This window comes from Podarcis tiliguerta (assembly GCF_965153285.1).
Source record: "Podarcis tiliguerta genome assembly, chromosome: 1".
NCBI classification, from domain to species: Eukaryota; Metazoa; Chordata; class Lepidosauria; order Squamata; family Lacertidae; genus Podarcis; species Podarcis tiliguerta.
This window is the reverse complement of record NC_139534.1, coordinates 107,678,500-107,700,337: the sequence shown is the minus strand read 5'-3', so window position 1 is coordinate 107,700,337 and position 21,838 is coordinate 107,678,500. Positions and strand designations below refer to the sequence as shown.

The window sequence follows — 21,838 nt, the reverse complement described above, 5'->3', positions numbered from 1 at the left end:
CATCCGGCGGAGAGCGCTGACTTCTTCCATTGAAAATTCGGACTTTTCAACAATAACCCGTGAGTAAATCTGGAAATCGGGTTCAAAAGGAGGAAAAAAGAAATTTTTTTTTCGAATTGGATACGAGCGGGGGGGATTCAAAAAGGAAGTCAGTCCCCTCCCTATTGTAAATTGTCTAAAACAAAGACGGGGAAACCAAGACCCAAAAAGGCTTGCATTGCTGATAAAAATTACAATTCCACGATGGGGAACTACAAGAACTGTGCTGGAGGAGGAACTGGAGAAGGGAAACACAACCCCCCCCCCTGGGAACCGGGGCGATTGAAGAGAGAGCCTGGTGAAAGGAGTCGGAGAGTTCGACAGTTTTCAAAATAGCTGTCAAAGTCGGAAAGTGGAGTGGATTTTATTATGAGAACTTGGCTGGTTAAATTTGCTTCAATTTGCTACAATTTGTTAAAATCTGGATACAAAATGGCGAATATGGATAACAACTTGACTTTTGGACTAGAGGAAACAAAGTTATAACAATCCCCCTCGAGGAGCTTCGGGACATTACAAGGACTGGGAAAGTGGAAAAACACCAATGGAATTTTACAGAACTGGTTACCTTCTGGGAAAGCTGCAAAACGGAAACAACATCTCGTCTGCAGGGTGTTTTCTTTTTTTTTTTTTTTTTTTTTTTTTTTTTAAAGGAGACAATAGACTTTTCTATTGAAGAAAGGAAGGGACTGAACGTAAGGTTTTGCCCCTGAACAACAACCATCCCTGCAGACTTACCAAACTTGCGAATTACAACGTTTAAGCAGCGGAACAAAAGGAAATTAGACTACAAACCGGAAAGAACAACGGAGGGAGTTTTACTACAGTTTTCTTAAAGACTGAAGTTAAAGCTTTGGAGAATAATAATAATAATAATAATTTTGATTATCAAAAAATTTATTTCTAATTTTAAAAAAAAAGGGAAAGCCAGCTGGAGTTGGGGAAAAGTTGTGATTTATGGCCTTAAGAATTCCAGGCAGATACTAGGGGTTGATGGTCAGGGGGAAATTAAACCGGGGACAGGGGGGGGAGAACTAAAACTCCAAAGGCTTGCCAACTTTGTTCTTTTTTGTTGAATTGGTCTTTCTTTTTTATTATTCATTATATCTCTTATTTTTTACCTTTTCTATTGTTATTATCTGGGGTGCTTTTTTTATCAAAAATGGAAATTGTGGAATGAAAGGGGGTGGGTCCTGGGGAAAGAACATTGGGTTGTTTATTATTATTAAGGGTAAAACAAATTAAGCTTTAATTTGAAAGGGGAATTTGTGCGGCCAACAATGTGAAATGGGAATATGGTGGGGGTGGGGGAAGGGGGGAGTCCCATAAGTGATTATGCATTTTTTGAAAAATTTTAATAAATATTATTTAAAAAAAAAAAAAAAAAAAAAAAAAAAACTGAGAATAAAATATAAAATATTGATAGATGCAAAAGAGAGTGAAGGTTTCTCCCTGCCAGATATGAGATTATACTATGTAGCATCTTGTCTTTGTTGGTTGAAGGAATGGATAACATTGGAGAATCCACATATCTTAGATTTAGAAGGTCATGATAATATTTTTGGTTGGCACACCTATTTGTGGTATGTAAAGGTGAAAGTACACAAAATCATATAATTAGGAAAAAATTGTACAGAGTATGGGATAAATATAAAAAATTATTGGAGACAAAAACACCACTTTGGCTCTCACCGCTGGAAGTCATAATGGTAAAGAAAAAGAAAATGATAGAAGGTTGGACAACTTATAGAAATTTATTAAAACAGGAGGGAGAAGAGTTTAAATTAAAAGAATTTAAGGATTTATCAGAAAAGTTAACAACATGGATACAATATCATCATTTGAACGAAGTATTTAAGAAAGATAGGAAACGAGGTTTTGGGGAACAAATTGGAGAGAGATCTGTTGGAGTGTAATGTTAAAGTGTTGTCTAAAATGTGTAAGATATTATTGGATTGGGAAACAAAGGATGAGCAAGTAAACTCTGTAAACAGCCCATGTAGCTGTTTGCATGAATGCTTTCATGTGATTGGGACTCCTGATTGTGTGGAATCCTGGTAACTCACAGGCTTCTTTTCTACAGACAGGTCACAGAGCGGGGCTAGCATTACCCTGCTCTTTGCAATAAAGTGAAAAGGTCCATTGTCAGGTAAGCACTTGGACAAGCCTCGAGAACACAGGCCAAAGACCAAATACTGAGTTTTGCTGGGACGAAGCGGCAAAAGGGGGAAAGTGGAGAGGAGGGGAGAAGGGGTGATGCACATCCCAGGATGCTCACAGCACAAGAGTGAAATAAAAGGAGGAAAGTCAGAGGGACAAGTGGTGCTACCCAAGCATACCAGGACCCCAATGTCTTCTGGAATGCTTCTCCCAATATGAACTTACCTAGACCCACAGAGCCGGATTCAGCTAACAAGTCTGTGCAAGGACTTCTACTAGTGCAATGGGCCTTCCTTCCTTCTGGGTGACCCCAAATTGGCTCAGTGGCAATGGAAGAACCCCCAGAGCAACACATAAGGGGAGGACAGGTGGGATGGTTCCATCTGGCAAGCTGAAATCTTGTTCTGACAGAATTATTGCTATAGTCCTACATTGAATTCCTCCCATAGATCTTCATATGAGGCTCTTCACCAGACCCCTTCTTGGAAGGAGTCTCCTAGGGTAATGGCAAGGGAAAGGATCTTTTCAGTTCTGTGAAACGTTTGTCTCTCCCAGTGAGCTCCGCCTGACACCTTTGTTGGCATCTGTTCCACACCAGGTAAAAACTTACCTTTCCCCCAGGTTTTTGATGGTCTGTGATGATGTTTTGCTGTTAGTGTGCTGTCAAATCTTCCTGCTGCTTTTATGGGTGGAGAGTTGTTGTGTGTATTTGTGTCTCTCTGTGTGTACTTTTTATGAATTGCAAGTGTTTTTTTGTGACTATGTTAACGTTACAATGTCACACTTACGTATGCTTATGTTTCTGAATATGCTGTAAAATGCTTGGAGACCTTTGTGCAACAAGTGACTAATAATAATAATAATAATAATAATAATAATAATAAACCACTTAACCATTTTTCTTACATTCAGTGCTGCACCCTCACCAATATAATGTTTCATGGTCACCCTGGAGAAGGCAAATTACTCCAGATTTAAGCAGGAAGCAATTAGCTTGGGTGGAAAACTAATTATAATCGAAAGGTGAGATTAAAGTACCTCCTGATTATTTTTACCTCATCATATTGTCTGTGTTAAATGCACTAAAGAGAGGCAATAGCTACCCTTCCTTTACCCTATTTTATGACCATTTATAGATGCTTATGATGGGAGGGAGAAAGTTAAATGTGAGCATGCTCCTTACCATACATACTAGACACAACTGAGCTTTATTTCCAGGTCTTCATCTGAAGTTCGAAGTCCCCAGCAGTAAATCATCATAATTACTGGGAGATCTGACAACCATATCACTTTCTTCTCCAGCCTGCATTTCTGCTTTGTCCAAGTTTTTGAAGAGACTATGTGATTACTACTGGGGGTGTCTTCATAAAGCAAATATTTCTTTTGTAGTTGGTTGCCTCTTATGCCTTCCAGGATTTTGTTTTGTGGAACAATGCTGCCAACAAACTCTTGACACCTGTGTTGATCAAATGCGCTACTGTATAACCAATTGGCCATAGTTACCAAATATATCTCTCATTTAAGAGGCAAAACATGCTTCAGTACTTTGTACATCAGTAGCATTGGTACTGAATGAAGTAGCTTGCGTCTTCAGACCGATGAACTACAATAAAGCAATGCCCTTGCATTAGAACAATAGGCTTTCCACTTCTGGAGACTTCCCAGGTATGGATTCTATCAATGCATTATTAAATACAGGACCCCACAGCTTGCCCCAATTCCAGCCTGATGACTTATTTATAACAAAGAAAATTGCGGTACCTCAACAGATTCACCGGGACTCAAGTTTTCATGCATGAGATCCCATTCCAGCAAATGTGTTCTATTCAAATAAAATGCACACACACAAATAGGGGTTTTTATTTTTTTTAACAGTCGGCTCCAAAGGCCATGCACTACAACGGGTAGCAGCAGGTCTCTGACATTTTCATGTAGGTTCCAAATACATACAAGATAAAAGCAGATTCACAACGGCAAGCACCAGGCATTTAACAAGTCATTGGTCGGTTGGTACTTGATTAAAAACTTTTAATTGAGAAAAAGTGATCCCAGTTAGCCAGAGATTTTAAAAAGAAATGATGATGGTCATAATCAATACAAGTACTTATAAAGCATTACTATTAAAACAAGTACTTACAATAAAGTGGCATATTGAGAGAGGCGTTCTCTTACACACAGAGGAGATGCCTCTTCTAAGATGACACATATACACACACATTCTAAAAGCAAGGTATGCTTCCTGGTTTAGAAATATTGTTTTCACCTTTTTGCAAATATAATTGATCATTTGACTAAAATTGCAGTATGTGGAACAGCTTCCCCTCAGGAATCAGGCATGCACTGACCTTATTGGATTGTCAGCATTTCTGAAGACCTATCTGTTTCTCTGACTCTTCTCCAGCTGGTAATATTGGTCTGGCATATGACATCAGCAGTATGGGTATATTATTATTATTATTATTATTATTATTATTATTATTATTAAAATGAATGGTTTTCATTAAAATGGACTTTAACTGGTTCGCAGCTCCTGCAAGCACCGTGATAATAATGTATATCTAACATATGTCTTCTTCTTGTTTTTTTTAAAAAAATTATTAGAATGTAAATTCAGAGTCCTAATTGTCTGAATTAAACAGAACTGGCTTATGAACTCTAGTTCAGCAATTGCATCCCAGAGCTTCCATTTTGAAGTCTTTATTTCAGAGTATGAGGACTTAGATTTGTTCTACACCTGCAGCAGAATGGGCCGGTCTAATTCTGAGGTGGGCAAAATGGACTGTGTCAATTTAGATTTCAGGTGGAGATCAGATTTTTTCATTGGCCCCCTACATTTTTTAAAGCCCTCTGGAAACAGAAAATTAGCAGAATATGGAAAGAGCAGGCCAGGACATCTAACCTTGATGAGCATTTTTTCATTGAAGAGACTTGTTTCCTACTTGCCATCTGAAATAATACTGTCCACATGAAGAATCTTGCTACCACCTTCTACTGAATACACAGATTAGGCCTAAAGACTGGATTGTTCCGCCACCAATATCTGATTATTGGAAAATCTGAGACCAGACTTGTATCCATCTGTTCCCATACACAGAAACTTCTGTTCTATTGAGAGAGCAGACACGCATTGTCAGCATATAGCAGGTGTCAATATGACTGAAGTCAGGGGTACGGGAGAAGCTGTGGGGACAGAGGTGGCATCTGGATTTGCTTCAGGATTTACGGAACAATTCAAGCCAAACAATCTACCATGCTGGAGTGGGTCTGGATAGGGAGAAGGTAACTCTCTGGCCAGCCATGCCTAGCTCCACTGGGCTTCACTGACAGGGAAGCTCCACCTTCAATGGATGTGAGCTAGGAGCACCCTATGCACCCATCAAAACAGTGGGTGGGTGGAAACTACCACTGGCAGTATTCCTGCTAATGACAGCTAGCTGAAACCCCCCCCCCCCATGGGGTGTTTTAAGAGCAGAGTGGCAGAATTGGGCCAGAACAGGGTTGACTGGATCCTGATCCAGCCCTTCTGTCATTATGTGGCAGCAACAGGCCTGGGAGTTGGTGCGGCAAAGAAGCATGCTTCCTCCTCCCACCTTCAGTCCTGGCCAGTATGAGTGGGATTGTAGTTAATGGTGGCTGTGCCACTCCATCAAGCACTGTCACTGCCAGCCAGTCAGAGTTTAGGACTGCAGCCTTAGGCTGCAAGCCTATACCAATTTACCCAGGATTAATCCCAACTGAACTCTGAACTAAATGTCTTGCAAGCAAATATTTATAGGATTGCACTGTTAGTCCTTGAGTTTGTGTGTATGTTAGATGGTCGATCCGACTGTTGGTTTAGGATGAGCTGTAGGTCATTGATAATGCGTTGCAACATTTTTATCTGTAGAAGCCAGTTTACGTATGTTCTGTCACTTTTATGCAGAAGACAACTTCTGATAATACTCTCGTTTTCATCAATTGGGTTGCTATTGCAGCGTTAAGTATACCTGCTGCAAATTTTCCAGGTGTGATTCTTTGACCAAATGCACTGGAACAAGTGTGGTTATATTATACAGCTTGACTGTGGGTTGTGAGGTGTATTGTGGGTGGTAGTTGGACGTTGGAAGGTGTTTGCAGCAGGCATGAGATTTCCCACAAGGCAGCGTTTATATATCCATCTCATAGTGCCCAGAAGGCAAACCTGTCATGTGGATGCCAGCTAGACTCAGGCTGAAGGTGGAATGGATGTTGTTGAAATCCTGGTGGAATTTCTCAGAAGCCTCCTTCCTGTGGTGAGGAGCTTGAGAAGCATTGCTCTGGCAAACTATAGAGCTGCCTGGCAGCGCCATAGCAGTGCCAGCTAAGATATAAGCCAATTCCCAAATTTGAAATCATGGTGGGTAAGGATAAGATAGTGAAGATGGATGGCCAGAAGTGCTGTGGCAACAGCAGAGATAACATTCCTGGTAGCTTGTAGACTGTTTGTATAGGGGATGATGGTGGGCAGAGCAACTGTGAACTCATTCACACTTACCTGTGCTCCAGGCACAGGGCTGAGCTTTCCAGGTCCATGTCTGAGCATTTTTTAGTTTTTGTTTTGTCCTGGTGCTTTTCCTGCAAAAACATGCTCTTTACTGCTGAAAACAATTTTGCAGAAAACCCAGGAAAGCATGGAGCACAAAGTCAGTGTGGATGGTAAGCCAAGTCAACAGCTTGCTAGGGTTGTGTTTTCTGGAAAATAGTGGGTTGTAGTTTCCTTTCAAAGAGAATGGCTTTCTGAGTCTGAGCCAAAGTGCATTTACCATTTCCCTCATGCCATTAGCAGGGGGCAAAATGGGGGTTATTTCAGGGGAGGGGATATGGTAAGTGAAATTGCGGTTGGGGGCAAAATTGATCCACAGCAGTTTCACCTTTGGGTGCAAAAATGGCACTGATTAGGTGCTGCCTTTTTTTTTTTTTTTAAGCCAAACGTTTATCAGAGCAATGCTACATAATCACACTGTTTCGCTGCACCCCAATTTTTACCATTCTACCCTCCCCCTAAACCTGATGGTTGTTTCAAAAATGCTTTATTGACAAACAAGGTGAAATATCTGTTCTGATACCTTTTGTCTTAGCTCTGATATCTGTCTCTATTTCTAATATGTTAACTGCGAAAACAGCATGTGAGGCATCTGATAAAGTTGCCTCTAATTCACAAAGTTGTTACGCCATAGTCAATATATTAGTCTTTTAAGATGTCACAAAACTCCACTTTTTAGACTTTTTAGTCTAATATTTATGGTGTGTCTATGTTGGGTATGTATGTAGGTAGGTAGGTACTGTATGTATTGTATATATTGAAGTGTATTGTTTAAGTTTTACGTAAATTGATGTATAATAAAGACTTTAATTTTTAAATAAATAAATACAACGGTAAACAAGATTTAGAAAAAGAACAACTCCACTTTTGCCTTCTACAAAATAATATGGCTCTCTCATGTGATTCATCAGTTATACTGTGATCCTGTACTCACTTACTGGGGATATGGGCATTTGCAGGAATCTTTCTGAGTGTGGGGGCAAAGTAAAGCACTGAAAGAGACGAGCAGACTAGTTTCTCTCAAAATAATGATATTGCTTTCTCAGATTATACAAATACTAGGAACGTACAGGGCAATCCTAACTATAGGAAGGTGGCATAACTGATGTTGGCATATGTCACTCCAACCCAAATTCTGTTCAGGAGCCTCTTGGATGGGCTAATGCTGGCTACGTGTGGGACCAATTTTCAAGGCTTTGGCCCTAGGTCAGATGACTGAGATGAATCCCTCCTTGCCCTGTCCTGTCCCTTCCCTTCCCCATAGTGTCTGCTTTGGAGGTCATATGCAAATTCCTGGCTCAGCCAGGGTGAAGGAGTTATGCTGGCCTAGCCCTGACAAAAGTCTAAGACCCACTGAATCCAAACTCTCTAGCAGATCTTGGGTTTAAATTGCATTGATACTTCTTTTTAAAAGAAAGCTGGGAATTTGAGTAGTATGGCTCATATGGGGGTGGCAATTGGCCCCACTTGGACACTCATGCCTGGGAGTAAATTCACTTGAACACTGTGTGACTCACACCTGAATAAACATGGGTAGAATTGCAGCTACACTGTAAATCTATGCCTATCTACCTTGGAGCAATCCCCAGTGGACACAGCGCGTGCCAAGGACTGTGCTGTGAATTATTTACAAGCTGCTTTATTTCTTTAAAATGTATTTTTTCCAACAATTTTTTTTAAAGACACGAGCCGTTTCTTTGCCTCCCTCCTTTTTCTAGAATAATGGAGGATGCCTTTCATGCGGACCTGTGGCTGTAGGAGTGGGCTCTAGAGTCTCTCTCCCCTCTTTTGCTGGGAAATATACAGAACTTCTGAGAGAAAACTCCTTTCGCTGACACTCCTGAAGGGAATGGGGGTAGCAGGGTGCTCTTTACACGTTCAGACTCCTTTATTTAAGCATTTGTTTATTGTCCAATTTGTGTTTTTTTTAATAAAAACTTCAGAAATGAAAACGTACCTTAGAAGAAGTTGAAAACAGCACATTTCCCTTCGATTTGCTTAAATACCAGCATTTCTCAAGCCTCAGCAGGTAAGGAAGGTAAGCACCAACTTCTTGGAGAGTGGACAAAGCAATGACCTAAGATTGGTTGTAGGCCACAAATAAATCAAGAACGGACCTACCCCAAGACAGGAAAAATAATTTTTCAAGCCTCACCTCACACTTACTTAAGGCAGAGCTTCCAGGCTTGAGGTGGCCGAGTCATCACACAAGCAAAAAATGAACACACTAGGGAAAGGGAAGGGGTCAAGCGATCAAAAAACCAAAATGGGTAAGGTTAGAAGGGTTCTCGTTCTGCCCATGCCACTTTCAGTAGGTCCGCCACATTATTGAGAACAGCTCAGAACGTAGGGTTGGGGACGGGCAAGTGAAATACCACTCCTCTTATAAAACTTGCAACATACCGTACTTCATTCCAGTCATTCCACCCCACTCCCACCTCACATCTAAAGGCTCTTTCTCATGGCAACTTTAGCTGCATGAGACTAATTTCTGTCCTGCTTGGTAACATGATGAGAAAGCTGTTGTCATGAGAGGGTGCCAATTTGCAGCAACATTCAACTATGTTTTCTGGCAGGGGAGTGCCACCATGGGATAAAGCCATTGAATATATTTTACCCACTTGACCGCTGGATACAGCTATCACTGAGGATTGTGGGAAGGAACCATGTTGCAGTGGCTTCAGTGCCTATTCAATCATTTTAATACTTTTTTTTTTTTTAAAAAAAAAAGGCTGGCACAAAGGACAATACCCTCAAGCATAGTTTCTTGCTGTTTTACAGGAATACCAGAAGCTGCCAAATAACAAATATATTTGTCCAATTAGCTCAATATTGTCTGCTCTGATGGACAGCAGGTTTCTATGAGCCCAGGCAAATCTGTCCATTTTGGATTCTCTCAGTTTCTCATTTTTCAAGACTGAAGTTCATCTCTTGACATTTCCACAGTTCACAATTTTTTAAAAAAGAGAAATGTCCTCATGAACATTTGCCAGCAATTGGTGCGAATTTCTCATATTATGCATTGTTTTGTATGCATTTTACCTAAGATACATATTTTTGCAAAGCAGCATATCCTAATATAATGCATTTTGGGTGTTGTTTTCACCAGTATGTGCATTCTTATGCATACTTCACCCTAGTGTGCATTTTTTTTTTTACACACATTACTTGGCTAGAGAACCGCATTGCAAAATTTGGAGAAGTGTGAATTTTGAAGGATGACTGTGCTTGGTTCACATAGCGTATTGTTTCAGAAGGTAGGTTCAGCTTTAAATGAGAACTGGTTCTACCTTTACCCCCCAGTCACTACATGATGCTACCAGATACTACCTTTTAACTGGGGGGTTCTGGGGATCGATCCTGGGACAGCCTGCATGCCTGCAAAGCTTGTTCGCTTGTTCTCTGCAGGTAAATAGAAACCTCAGTTTGTTTTTATTCTGTCAATTAATTCATTCATCCCCCCCCCCCCCCGATTTTTAAATTGGCATTCTGGAAGCTAACTCTTATTCCCTTAACTCATATTTACTCATTAACTATATAATGCTAAACATGGGCTAGCTGCTTCATAAGCACAAGATTATGAGGGAGAGTGTTCTGTATTGGTTACAGCCAAAATGGCGTAGCCAAAATGGCAGCAGCCTGCCAATGTTGTGGTGGGTACAACTCTCATCATTCTCAGACAGCACAGCCAATGGGCAGGGATGATGGGAGTTGGGAGTTGAACCATGTCTGCAGGTCATCATATTCACATATGCCTTTTAGATGTTGGAGCAATAGGTCCAAAATCCATCAGGAATGGCCACTGGCAGAGGAAGAGGAGTGCGGGGGGAGTGCGCCGCCCCCAGCAGCACGATCCCGGTGGGGTACCATCACGGCTGCCCCCCTGTCCATGCTGGGTGCCATGCCCCCACAGACGGTGTGCCCCGCCCCTATGGGCGGCGCACCACGCCCCCGGGATGTCACCAGCCCCGCCCCCACCTGCTCTCCACCCCCCGGTGCTGGAGCATGAAGCTCCGCCACTGGGAATGGCACTACCTCTCAGTCTCACCTGCTCCAAAGGGTTGCTGTGAGCATAAAAATGAAAATATCTTATTTTTTATTTTTATAGCTTTCCCAGAAGAATGAGTTTACTCAAGGGCAATATCTGATTACTTTCTTTAAAAGAACTGTTCTATCTGTTTTAACTTCTTGAATTTTTATCGTTTCATTGATTATTTCCCTATGTTTAGCAGCTTAAAACGATAAATAAATAATCCCATGCAAGCTGCCCTGGGGTTCCTTGGAAAACTAACCGGGTAAATAAAATGGAATTTTCCTATAATGAGATTTTCCATGACAAAGGAATATCCCTTGCCTTTGGACAGAAAGTAACAGCAAGACGACGGCTTTGGGAAGAACATTTTATTGCTAAGCATATCCTTGAACGAAAAGGCAATTATGAAAAGAAAAGAACAGGCGAAAAAAGAAGGGACGGCAGGAAGGAGAGGAAAAAGATGAAGAAGCAATAACGGCACAATAAGATTAAATAAAAAAATTCAAGGTTCTGTCCATAAAACAATAGGGATATGGTAGAAGCCCACATACAGAAATGCACATGTTCCCAAAAAACTGTCCAATAGAAACAGACACCAACAAAAAAAGGAAAAGAAAGGTTGGTTTTTCCTAAATTTTCTTTTAAAAAAAAGATAAAGAAAGAAAGCAGAAAATCATTTCACAAGACTCCAAGACTCCAAGAACAGCAGCAATCTTTTACAGACATCAAGATATAATCAACTCCATGTATGTTCGGCCAGTTAGGTTGCCTAAATTCGTGCTTTTTATACCTTTTTAAAACCTGTCTTTATATATATATTTTTCTCTGTTGTAGTGTAAAAAAATAATTAAAAATAAAAAAACAAACAAACCTCACACACACTGAAAAGATTTGTTAGCCAGGTAAGCCACTTCTCAAACCATATGAGAAGGCTGCCTTGTTTTTTTATTTCGTTCCCATGTGCGTGTGGGCATTCAATAACACTTCTTCAAAGTCAAAGGTTCATGCGACTTATAAACACCAGCAAGAGTAGATTTCTAAACCTAAACAGCTGATTAGATTTCATCTGTACACAGAAAAATTGTACATTTTAATATGCCAGAGTCCTCTATAGAATTTTTGTGTTCTCCTTGTCTCTCTCATTCTTTCTGTCTGTCTCTCTTTTTTTGCTTAATGTTTTGTAATTTTATTTTTTTGCACATGATATTTATGGCCAAAAAACCCCCAGTTGGTTATTTGTTTTCCCTGTACAGCAAGTTGCTCTCTTAATGGAAGGAAAAATAATAATAAACAACAATTGAAATTAAGTACATTGAATATAAACAACAACCCAATGAAATCTCAGAGCATATGTACAACAGGGTACCCATCTAGAAATTACACCAGTCAAAAAGAAAACTGTAGTAAAATATGTAAACAAAATCTTTTTTTCTTCTTAAAATCTTTTTGACACAGATAACTGTGACAAAGTTAAAATGCACACACTCTTCATATTTTTAAAGTTTAGCTTTTTGTTGTTTTGTAAAAACATTTTTTTTCTTTACAACATTCTCATTTCATCTTAAGACTTTAACAGCATTTCTGTTCCAGTCGTCCCATCAAACATACCATGATAAATATATCTGTATATATATATATATTTATATATATTATACTATTAATAAGCTCCTTTAGTTTTTTTTATTTATTTCTGTGTGTCATAGAGACTTCTTAAATTTATCTTCTTTCATATAAAAGATAAAGGAAAGGGAGAATTGGGGAAATGGAAGGACAGCGAATCAGAAATGTCAAATCTACAAAATTAAATTGTTACATATGAAACACACCTTCATGGTTTTCTTTATTTTCTTTATTTTTAAAAAAGCACCCACCCCTATTTTTGTACTCGTTCATGACATGTTTTTGGCTCGTGCGACATTTTGTAGATCTTGTCACAAGTTGAACTCAGTATACTCTTTCTAAACATTCAATTCAACTGATTTACTATTGTTTGCATTCATGCATTACCATCAGCCAAGGAGCCACAACCCAGAAAATGGCTCCTTTATTTTTGCTTGGTCTGTTCAATTCAGAATGGCTCAGTATTTTGTTTTGTTTTGCTTGGTTTGGTTTCTCAGTCCCTTTTATTCCCCCGTAGCTCAGCTATACTAATGTATACTAAGCAGTAGTCAAATACAGCCAATGGGGGCCCCTAGTCAAAGAAGAAACCATGTTATCTCCTCATGACTTCAGTCATAAATACGAGAGCCAGATGATGGCTGGGGGGCGTGGAGGGGTGTGTAATTCTCCATTACTGTCATTCTCGGCATCGCCACCATCACTGCCACCCCATCACCTGTCCTTTGTTTGTTTGTTTGTTTTTACGTTAACAACTTACTGCAGACAACAAATTCAAGAGACAACACAACCTGATATGTAGAGCAAACACCGTCAGTAGAACTTGAGTTCATATATGGCAACAGTCTCTCTTTATTACTATTTCTTAAAATAAAATAAAAAAATCCCCAAGGTTTCTTCTTGACTTATGTCCTGGCTCATTCTCCCAAAAACCCTCACAGAAAATGAAAAGAACTCAGACAAAAAACATAATGAAAGCCCCACACCATTTATTATTATTTTTCTCCCCTCCCCCTTCACAACTTGGAAAAAAAAAAGAGATAAGCTGGTCAGGGCCAGATCGGTGGTTGCTGTTGTTGTTGTGTGTGTGTGTGTGTGTGTGTGTGTTTTTATAACATTTGTCATTTTTTTTCTTTTTCTTTTTTTGTTTGTCATTTTTTTCTCAAAATAATTGAAACTAAACAAAAACAAAATTAGCGTACAGTCAAAGATCATGAACATCATTAAAGACTCACTTGGAGATACGAAACAAGTAAGCCATGAAGTCTTCTGCCTTTTGCAGAAAAGTTCAGCTGAGGAGGAGGCCTGAAGGCTGTCCAAGTCCGCCAACATGGTAAATGCTGCATATGCCTTCTTCGGAATGCTAAGTGTGCTTTATAATACAGTAGGGTACAGAGTTTGGGGACTCCCGAGCGGTGACTGAAAACTTAGCACGTCAACAGCCGAAATGTTTATTCTCAAGATTTGGTTTTTTTAAAAATTTAAAAAAACCACAAACTGCAGCTCCCAATCTCGTTAGCTGTAACAGTTTTTTTTTTTTAAAGATTCAGTTCTATCTCATTAAATATTTATATATTTATATATATAAATAAGTATTTTTTATAATTTTTTTCATTTTATTTTCATTTTATTTTTATTTTTTTTACACGTAATATTCTTTGTCCTTGTTTTTCTGTTTCTTGTGGCCGCTCTTTGCGCTCTGCTGCTTCTCCTTCATGAGCGTGCCGTTGCTCTGGGCCGAGTTGCTGATGTAGTTCCGCGTCTCGTCCACCTGATAGGACCCCTCGTCCCTGTTCCTGTACTTGTACATGGCATACAGGAGGATCAGGATGCAGAGGGCGGCGGCAGCCACAATGCCGACGACCATCCCCGTCGTGCTGCTCGACTCTCGGACCACCTCTGAGGCCCCCGGAACCCGTCTGATGCCTGGCTCCGTGGGGTTTGCTGTGGGCACATTACGGAACATGGGGGAAGTTATTAGCGGGCTCTTCAGCTTTGTGCTGTCTAGCTCATAGGCAGTGGGCAACGGAAGCAAGACTATGTCAGGCTGGGGTTTGAGGTCACGGTTATTCATGTTGCCGGCTGGCAATTTGGGCACCATCCCAGTCGAGGACGAAGCTGTGGAGCGGATCAGCTCAGGGGACAAAGCTGTGGTAGTAGTAGTCCTACCAGTTTCGGAGACTTTGTTAGGTCTAAAGTCCTTGGCTTCCCATTTGGGTGCGTGTGCTTTGTAGCCACCTTCGAAGATGGAAGTGGAAAGGCTCTTATCTGTTACCAAGGAGAAGGTGGTGTAAAAATCTTCATCATCAGTAGGGGGTAGGTTAGAGTCAAAGGTTTCCCCTGAGCCATACCCAGATATCACCAAGCCATCATCATCACAACCATCGCTGCCTTGGTCCGACAAGCAAGGTAACCCCGCCTCAGAGGTCATGGACAGGGAATCTTTGGTGGTCTCAATAATGGTGAGGAGGGGGCGGAAGGTAGTAGGGAGTGTAATGAAAGGTGCACGAGTAGCAATAGGAGGGATATCTAAAGGGTCTTCTACAAGAAGAGGGATAACTAATTCACCTCCTGGACAGAAAAGAAAAAAAAAAGAAAAAAGTTAGTACGTCTTGAATACAGTGCCAGACGGGATGTTCAGCCCACCCAACTCAAAAGGTGTGTGTGGATGTGTGTAGTGCGGGTGGGGGCCTTAAAAGTGTTGAGCTAGCCGGTTTTCCATTCTTATTTCTCCCAATGGGCACAACTTTTCAAGGGATCCCTTCAGCTTTTTCACCCACCTCACTTAGATGCAGGAGAGGCAAAATCCATCCTCTTTTAAACTTGGCCAAAGCAGGGCGTCCGCGATTTGGCTTTCGAAGATACTCTCAAAGTAACTTGCAGAACTCAACAATGGCACGCTTCTTTTATTGCATTGATACATGAAGCTCTTTGGGAAACTGTCTAGTTAAAAGGTGGCTTGCTGCATGGGGAGATGGCACTTTCTTTTTCAGGTGTTGCACTTTCCTTTCTCATTGTTTCCCCTCCCCCCGCTATACATATGTACTTAAGTTTTCTCAAATGGTGCACAGCAGGAGGAGCTTGGGTGATGCGCAACTCTAATTCCATAATTTGCCATTTGCTGCTGGAAGTAGGAATTTCAATCAATGTAAAGTGAGCGTTTGACTGGTTTAAAATGTTTCTTGGAGAGCCCGTGAGCAGAGAATTCTTACAACATTCCGTTTTGCACCGAAACCTTATTGAACAGAACGGGAGCTGCATTTGGTAGATGGTACCTGACTTCTGGGAAAGTTTGATAGGTCTGGGTTCTACTGAATTAGGAAGAACAGTCTGCTACTGCTCATCTGTGCTGTGTGCATGTGCTATTACTTGCATAACCTGCATTTGTTTCACACACACAGTGGCATGCAGCTTGCAAAGGTGTTTTTTGTGGGGGAGGGGTGACATCACACATGCAACGTTGCTACGTCCTGACATAACATGCATGAGTGTGAGCATCACACTTCCTTCCCTAAACTGGGCATAAGCTTTAATATTTTAATACTCTAATTTACATTTAGGGGACTAGCCTGGTCAGCCTAGTCCACTCACTCCACTCCACTGAGCACACAACATTGGGTATTCCTAAAAAGTTGGCATATTAACAAAAACATAAGAGCATATGTTCAAGAAAATTAACTCTGTCCTAAGCATTGCTGGCAGAATATTGGTTGATCTTTTTTTAAAAAACAAAAACACACACATCGATTTAAATGATATATATTTGGGCAGAAGGCGTTTTTAACCATCCTTTTTGAGGTGGAAGGCGAAAAGGTAATTTCAGAGCCTTAACAACATACATACCTTCAGCTTAATCATTTAAGTTTGGATACAGACCTTGGGCTGTAGTTATTCAGTAGGTTTCAACAGGGGTCAAATGCTGGAAAACGGGGAGTCAATGGAAGTGTTTGTATTGTGCTAGGAAGAAATTAACCTCACACAAGCAGAAAGCACCCTTCTGCTCTTGATTCAAGAGTATCAAGCACTCAGGAGCTGAGAACACTCCTGATACACTCGTCAAAGAACACTGGTTCTAATGAAGGAGATGAGCAAAGCTTTTTGCAATAAGCCATTTAGTAATGCCAGTTTTAGTATAGAACAATGGAGTACAAGGGTGAATGGTCAACTGCTCACTTTAAATGTGCAGCTCACAAGGAGGTTGAAAAATGACCATGTTTGTTTATATAGTATTTTGTAGATGCTCTTCACCTGCTTTCTGACCCTGTGAAGTCAGCAGGCACAAAAGATTGCCTTTAATTTCTATCTCTGGTCTGGTGGCTCTCAAATGCGACACTATTTTTAAAAGGCAAAACTCCATATAGAGGTCTGTGCATCAAATGGCTTGATTGCCGTGACATCTCTCCCATTTGTTTGTTTGATTGTTTGTGTGTGTGGAGAAATCACTCAAATCAGAAGGATGCTCACTGTACAAGAAGGCCTTAGTCTGAAGTACCTGCCTCAAACATTATATTATGCTCTCAATCAGTATTGGTAGTCATCAGGAATAAGGGCTACTCCAGACATCCTTTTGGTTCTGTATTTCTAGACACAGGTCCACACTTTAAAGTGCTATTTATGCTTATAAGTGGGCTTGGTGCGCTGCTGATCTGCCACCTACCCAAGGCCGATATGAAAGGAAACTTTTCTCCCCAGGGAAAATAATCACAGCTATTTTGCAATTAACTGCTTGGATGTGGTCGTAGGAACATAGAAAACCTTCTGTTCCAAAAAGAATCACTTTCATTGTATGGGTTACTTGTATTTAAGGGTGATTTTTCTTTTGCATTGACATGTTCTCAGCCAGGGCTTCAACGGATGGGAAGGATGAGTAGATGTCATATTAATGGAGGGTTTGCCACTTGCTTTGTTCTCAAGGGGGAATCTCAGAAAATGTTTATAGATCACCTCTCACCAGACGCTTAGGGAGAGAAGGCTTGGTATAATTTTGACAATGAAGGGAAGTGGCAGGTAACAGAGCCTTTCAGGAAGGTGAGGCCAGGAGACAATAAATATTAGGGTCCAGGATCCAAAGACAAGTTCCACGAATGTATACTTGCTTGTCACCCTTTGGGTGCTTCCTGATGTGGATGATTGTCAATCGGCCATAAGGCAAAAGTGAGATAGCAGCTCTGCTTCCAGACTTCTAACATTCTGTAGCCAAGTGAGAATTCCTCCTTTCCCCAGCCATATTTTTGGGGGGGTGGTGGGGGTGAAGAACTTTTATTGAGTCCATTGTGTGGGAGAAGTGTTGCAGACTTCCTCCCTCCTCACCACATTCCCAATCCTGATTAACCCCCTGCTACAGTTTATGGGGGTGGGGATATGACTATACAGTCAATACTAATAGGAAAATGATTGATCAGAGCAGGGGGAGGATCACAGGATCTGGCCAGGGGGCGGATCACAGGATCTGGCCAGTGGGCAATGCCATTCCCCACAGGTCACTTTGCCAGGTGGCTGGGACCATCTACCAGTAAATCACCTGTTGATGACTCAACAACAGCTTCATCTTTCAGAAGGAATGAACAAGGCCTTCTCAGTGATGTTACTACTGGCTGTGGATATACTTTCACAGCACAAGTTTGTCTTTAGGATCTATATAGCTGCCTCTTGTCTAACTCCTAATGATTATCAGATCATCTAATGTAATGCTTTCCTGTTAGGACTCTATGGACATGAGTTTCTTTCCTCCCCATCTTCCAGGTACCAGCTGCCACTTTGGGAGAACAGAATATATGAGAGGGATTCAACTAATGAGTCCTGCAGAAGGACCTCCCCCTGCCCCCGCCACCAAAATTGTTTTTTTGGGGAGGGGTCCGGTGAACCCCTGGAACAGCACACAGGGGGCGGATAGGGGGTTGTTCCATCTGGCAAGCCAAACGTCTTGTCCTGACAGAACAACTACCTTATACATATAAGTTTCTCAAGATCCAAAGAACAGAGATTTTCCAGGTTTTGTTCTAACTATAAACTTAAAGTTAACCTATTCCCTTTCCCTGCCTGGCTTGTATTCCCAGCAGAAGGTCACACATTTATTGAAATGATTTGTGCTGACAACAGACTGCTTCGGGATGAAATAGAAAGGAACATATAAAATGGCTTCTTCTTCTGCATTAGTGATGCCAAATCAGCTTCTATTTGGCCAGATAAAAATGCAATAGATATAATGACCAATCCATTTGGAGAGGGTTGAGTTCTGCTTGGTTAAAACAAAACAAAAGAGTAGTCTGGTGGAGTGGTGGTGGGGGGGGGGGGGGAGAAAGACACCACATGTAATATATATTGCGAGATTTTGTTCTTTCTGTTCTTCTTGGGATAAGCACTCCATACTCCTTAAAAGTTAGCATTTTAAAATATGGGCTCTATACTTGCTTGATAGCATTGTGCTTTCCCTTAAATTAGCAGTATCACTGGGGACATATAAAGTCTACCGTTAGCCTTGACGTCTGCCCTGCATTTTGCTTTATGAGTGTATTTATAGATACATAATTCATACCTCTGGGGCTGATCTCCAGTAAGGGCCCTTCTGACACTGGAATGGATGGAGTGTTCAGAATTTAATAAGAACCTTGCTGAACTGTGTGAATGTTGTGGGCAGAGCATGAAGGCATGGTGCATGAAGTACCGGTAGCCAAAGTTCAATGTGTGTCTATGTGAAAAAAGCAAGCTGCCTCCACTCCATTTTGCTCATTTTTTGTGACCAAGTCAGTTTCCTTAGGTTTCCAGTCACAGAAGAGAAGTGGGACCAAAAAACAAAATGAAACACAAAAACACACCATATATAAAAAATAATAATCCTAAAAGGGTCCCCTTCAAAGTCTCATGATGAGGAATACAAAGAGGCATGCTATGCTTTTTCTTTCTCTCTTCCAGATGTGGCAAAAAGGCTTTTAAATGCTTGCCAAGAAGCCCAGTACAGTGTATCCACATTCTCAGGTATTTGAATTCCAACATCTAAAGGCTCTCATTTGCATTTTATGCTTATTCCTTTGCACTGAAACTCAGGTGCACTTGTGGGGAGGGAATATTTCTGCTTTGGGAAAGAACTACAAACATTTTCTTTCTTTTCTTGTGAGAAACACAAGTTTGTACTCAGTCTTTTCTCTCCCCACTTTTCACAAAAGGAAAGAGGGAAATGGCATTGTGTTTTTTTAAGCCCTCCTTCTTTATGGCAGCTTGCTATGGGCAGAGAGGGAAGTATTCAAGCCGAGGTCCTTGAGCTGCTGAAAACCTGATGTTAATATGAAGCTGCCTTAGCAGCTGAGTGTTTTTAATATTCTCCCACCTCTGTCCTAGCTCATTTAATTGAATCAGACAGGCAATACTACAAGGAAGAGACCTCCCTCTTCCATCACAGGAAACCTTTCCTTACTGCTTGATAGATATTACATCCCTTGACTATCTCTCAGGAAGACATTTGTGCCCACATAAACCCTACAAGATCACATTCACTTCAAATGAAAGATCTGGCATCAAAGAGTCCTCCTCTAGAGAGCTGTTAGAAGTGTGGAAGGTGTGAGCAAAGAATATTTTAGCAGTGTAGCCTGCTTCACTGGCCAAAGCTTTACAATCTCCATCCTAAATTTGTAACCAAAAGAAAAGTGAACATTTACCAGTAAGGGACATTTGTACGTCTGCAGCCTAGGGATTTGGGAAAGCTGTTCTCCCCACCTCACTTTGAGTTCTCAGCTTTCCTGCTCGATGGTCTTGGATAGTATTGCTTTTAGGAACTGCAGCTGCAAATCAGACATGCAGCTGAATCCACAACCAAACTGCAGAGTCTTCATTGCTTTCAGTAGACGAACAGTCAGATGTATGCTTCCAAGCCCAATTCAAAGTGCTGCTTTTGACCTATAGTTGGCTTTATGGCTCAGGACCCTAGTATCCTCTGCAATGAACCTGATACGAACCTACCCAGACCCTTAGATCTCCATTCGATGCCCTTCTCTCGGTCCCCACTCTGAGGAGGAGGACAAGGGAAAAGGCCTTTTCATTTGTGGCTCTCCATTTATGGAATCTTCTTCCCAATGAGGTCTGCCTGGCGCTGAAATCTTTTTGGCACCAGGTAAAAACTTACCTCTTTTCCCAGGCTTTTGATGGAGTAGGATGCTGTTGTTTGGTCTTAGTTGTGCTGCTGAAGCATTTTGTTCCTGTACGGAGGGTTCCTTTGTGGATTTTTATTTCTTGTATGTTTTTATTGAAAGGCTGGGGTTTTGTTACCCATGCTTATGCTCTTTAAAATGTGGGAAGTAGCTTAGGAGACCTTGGGGTGTGTGTAACAGGTGACTAACTAGTTTAAAATGATAATAAGAATGATAATGTGCATCTCCATTTTTTTTAAACTCCCAACTATCTTGCTCAAGACTTTACACATTTAGATAGATAGATGACAGATGATAGATAGATAGATAGATAGATAGATTATAGATAGATAGATAGATAGATGATAGATAGATAGATAGATAGATAGATGATAGATAGATAGATGATAGATGATTGATAGAGAGATAGAGAGATAGATAGATAGATAGATAGAGATAGATGAGAGAGAGAGAGAGATGTCTAACAGAATGCAAATCAGTTAGGATCATACAGTGTCTACACCAGTAGGACTACAATGTATCAGAAACGAAACCTATTTATTAAGGAATGTATTAGTGCCTACTTGGAGGTTCTTTGTGATATAAACAACAGCTGTTCATTATCTTGTAGTTATGCTAACAAACAATTTATTAGGCTGTTATGCTATTTGGTTAGTGTTGGGTTAGGCTGGAGAGATGACTCTCAATTTGAGGTTGAGGAGCAAAAGCAGCTGAAGTTCATAAAACATGACCAGCTATAACTAGGATTTTGCTAGTTTCATATGGTTCAAAGAAAGCTCTTCACCTGAGTTTGGGTGAGTGGATGGAGGTTTTGGAAATTGTTTTATCTTGCTTGATTTTATGCACCTAGGTAGAAGAATAGAAGGAGATGTTCTGCCCCAGGCATCCCAGCAATGCAGTTGAGTGCAACAACTAGGTGTGCTCTGTGAAAAAGCTAGATTATACTGGCCTGAGGTCTTGCCATAAAACAATGTGGTCTTGGATCTTCTCTTCTTTCGCAGAATAAGTTTTTCTTGTATGCCATTATTATTTCTTTTACAGCTTACTACCCCATGTGAATTACTTCAACTACACTTGATCTTAGCCAAAAGGCCAAGAAGCGATTTGTAATGATTTGTTGGGTCTCTGGACCGTAATATATATATATATATATATATGCAGGTTTTGGTGTCCTCGGGTGTCTTCCCGTGTAAAAGATGGGGTGTCTAGGCGACGTTTCGACGAGGTCTCACTCGTCATCTTCAGGCTGGTGCTTTCGGCTTCTTGTTACTGGAACAGAGCAGGATC

At 40.8% G+C, this 21,838-nt stretch overlaps 1 protein-coding gene across 33 annotated transcripts in view; it reads right to left on the bottom strand.

Moving 5' to 3' along the window:
* Positions 1-11,146: 11,146 nt before the first annotated feature.
* Positions 11,147-21,838, bottom strand: part of NRXN3 (neurexin 3) — a 1,187,696-nt gene continuing 1,177,004 nt past the window's right edge. For 21 of the 33 annotated variants that reach the window (XM_083447305.1, XM_083447330.1, XM_083447312.1 and 18 more), the window contains one exon: positions 11,147-14,981. In XM_083447305.1, the coding sequence (XP_083303431.1) occupies positions 14,053-14,981 (929 nt within the window). In that variant the 3' untranslated portion in view covers positions 11,147-14,052. The remainder of the gene's footprint in view (positions 14,982-21,838) is intronic. The other 12 variants (XM_083447320.1, XM_083447318.1, XM_083447319.1 and 9 more) reach the window with 4 other exon arrangements.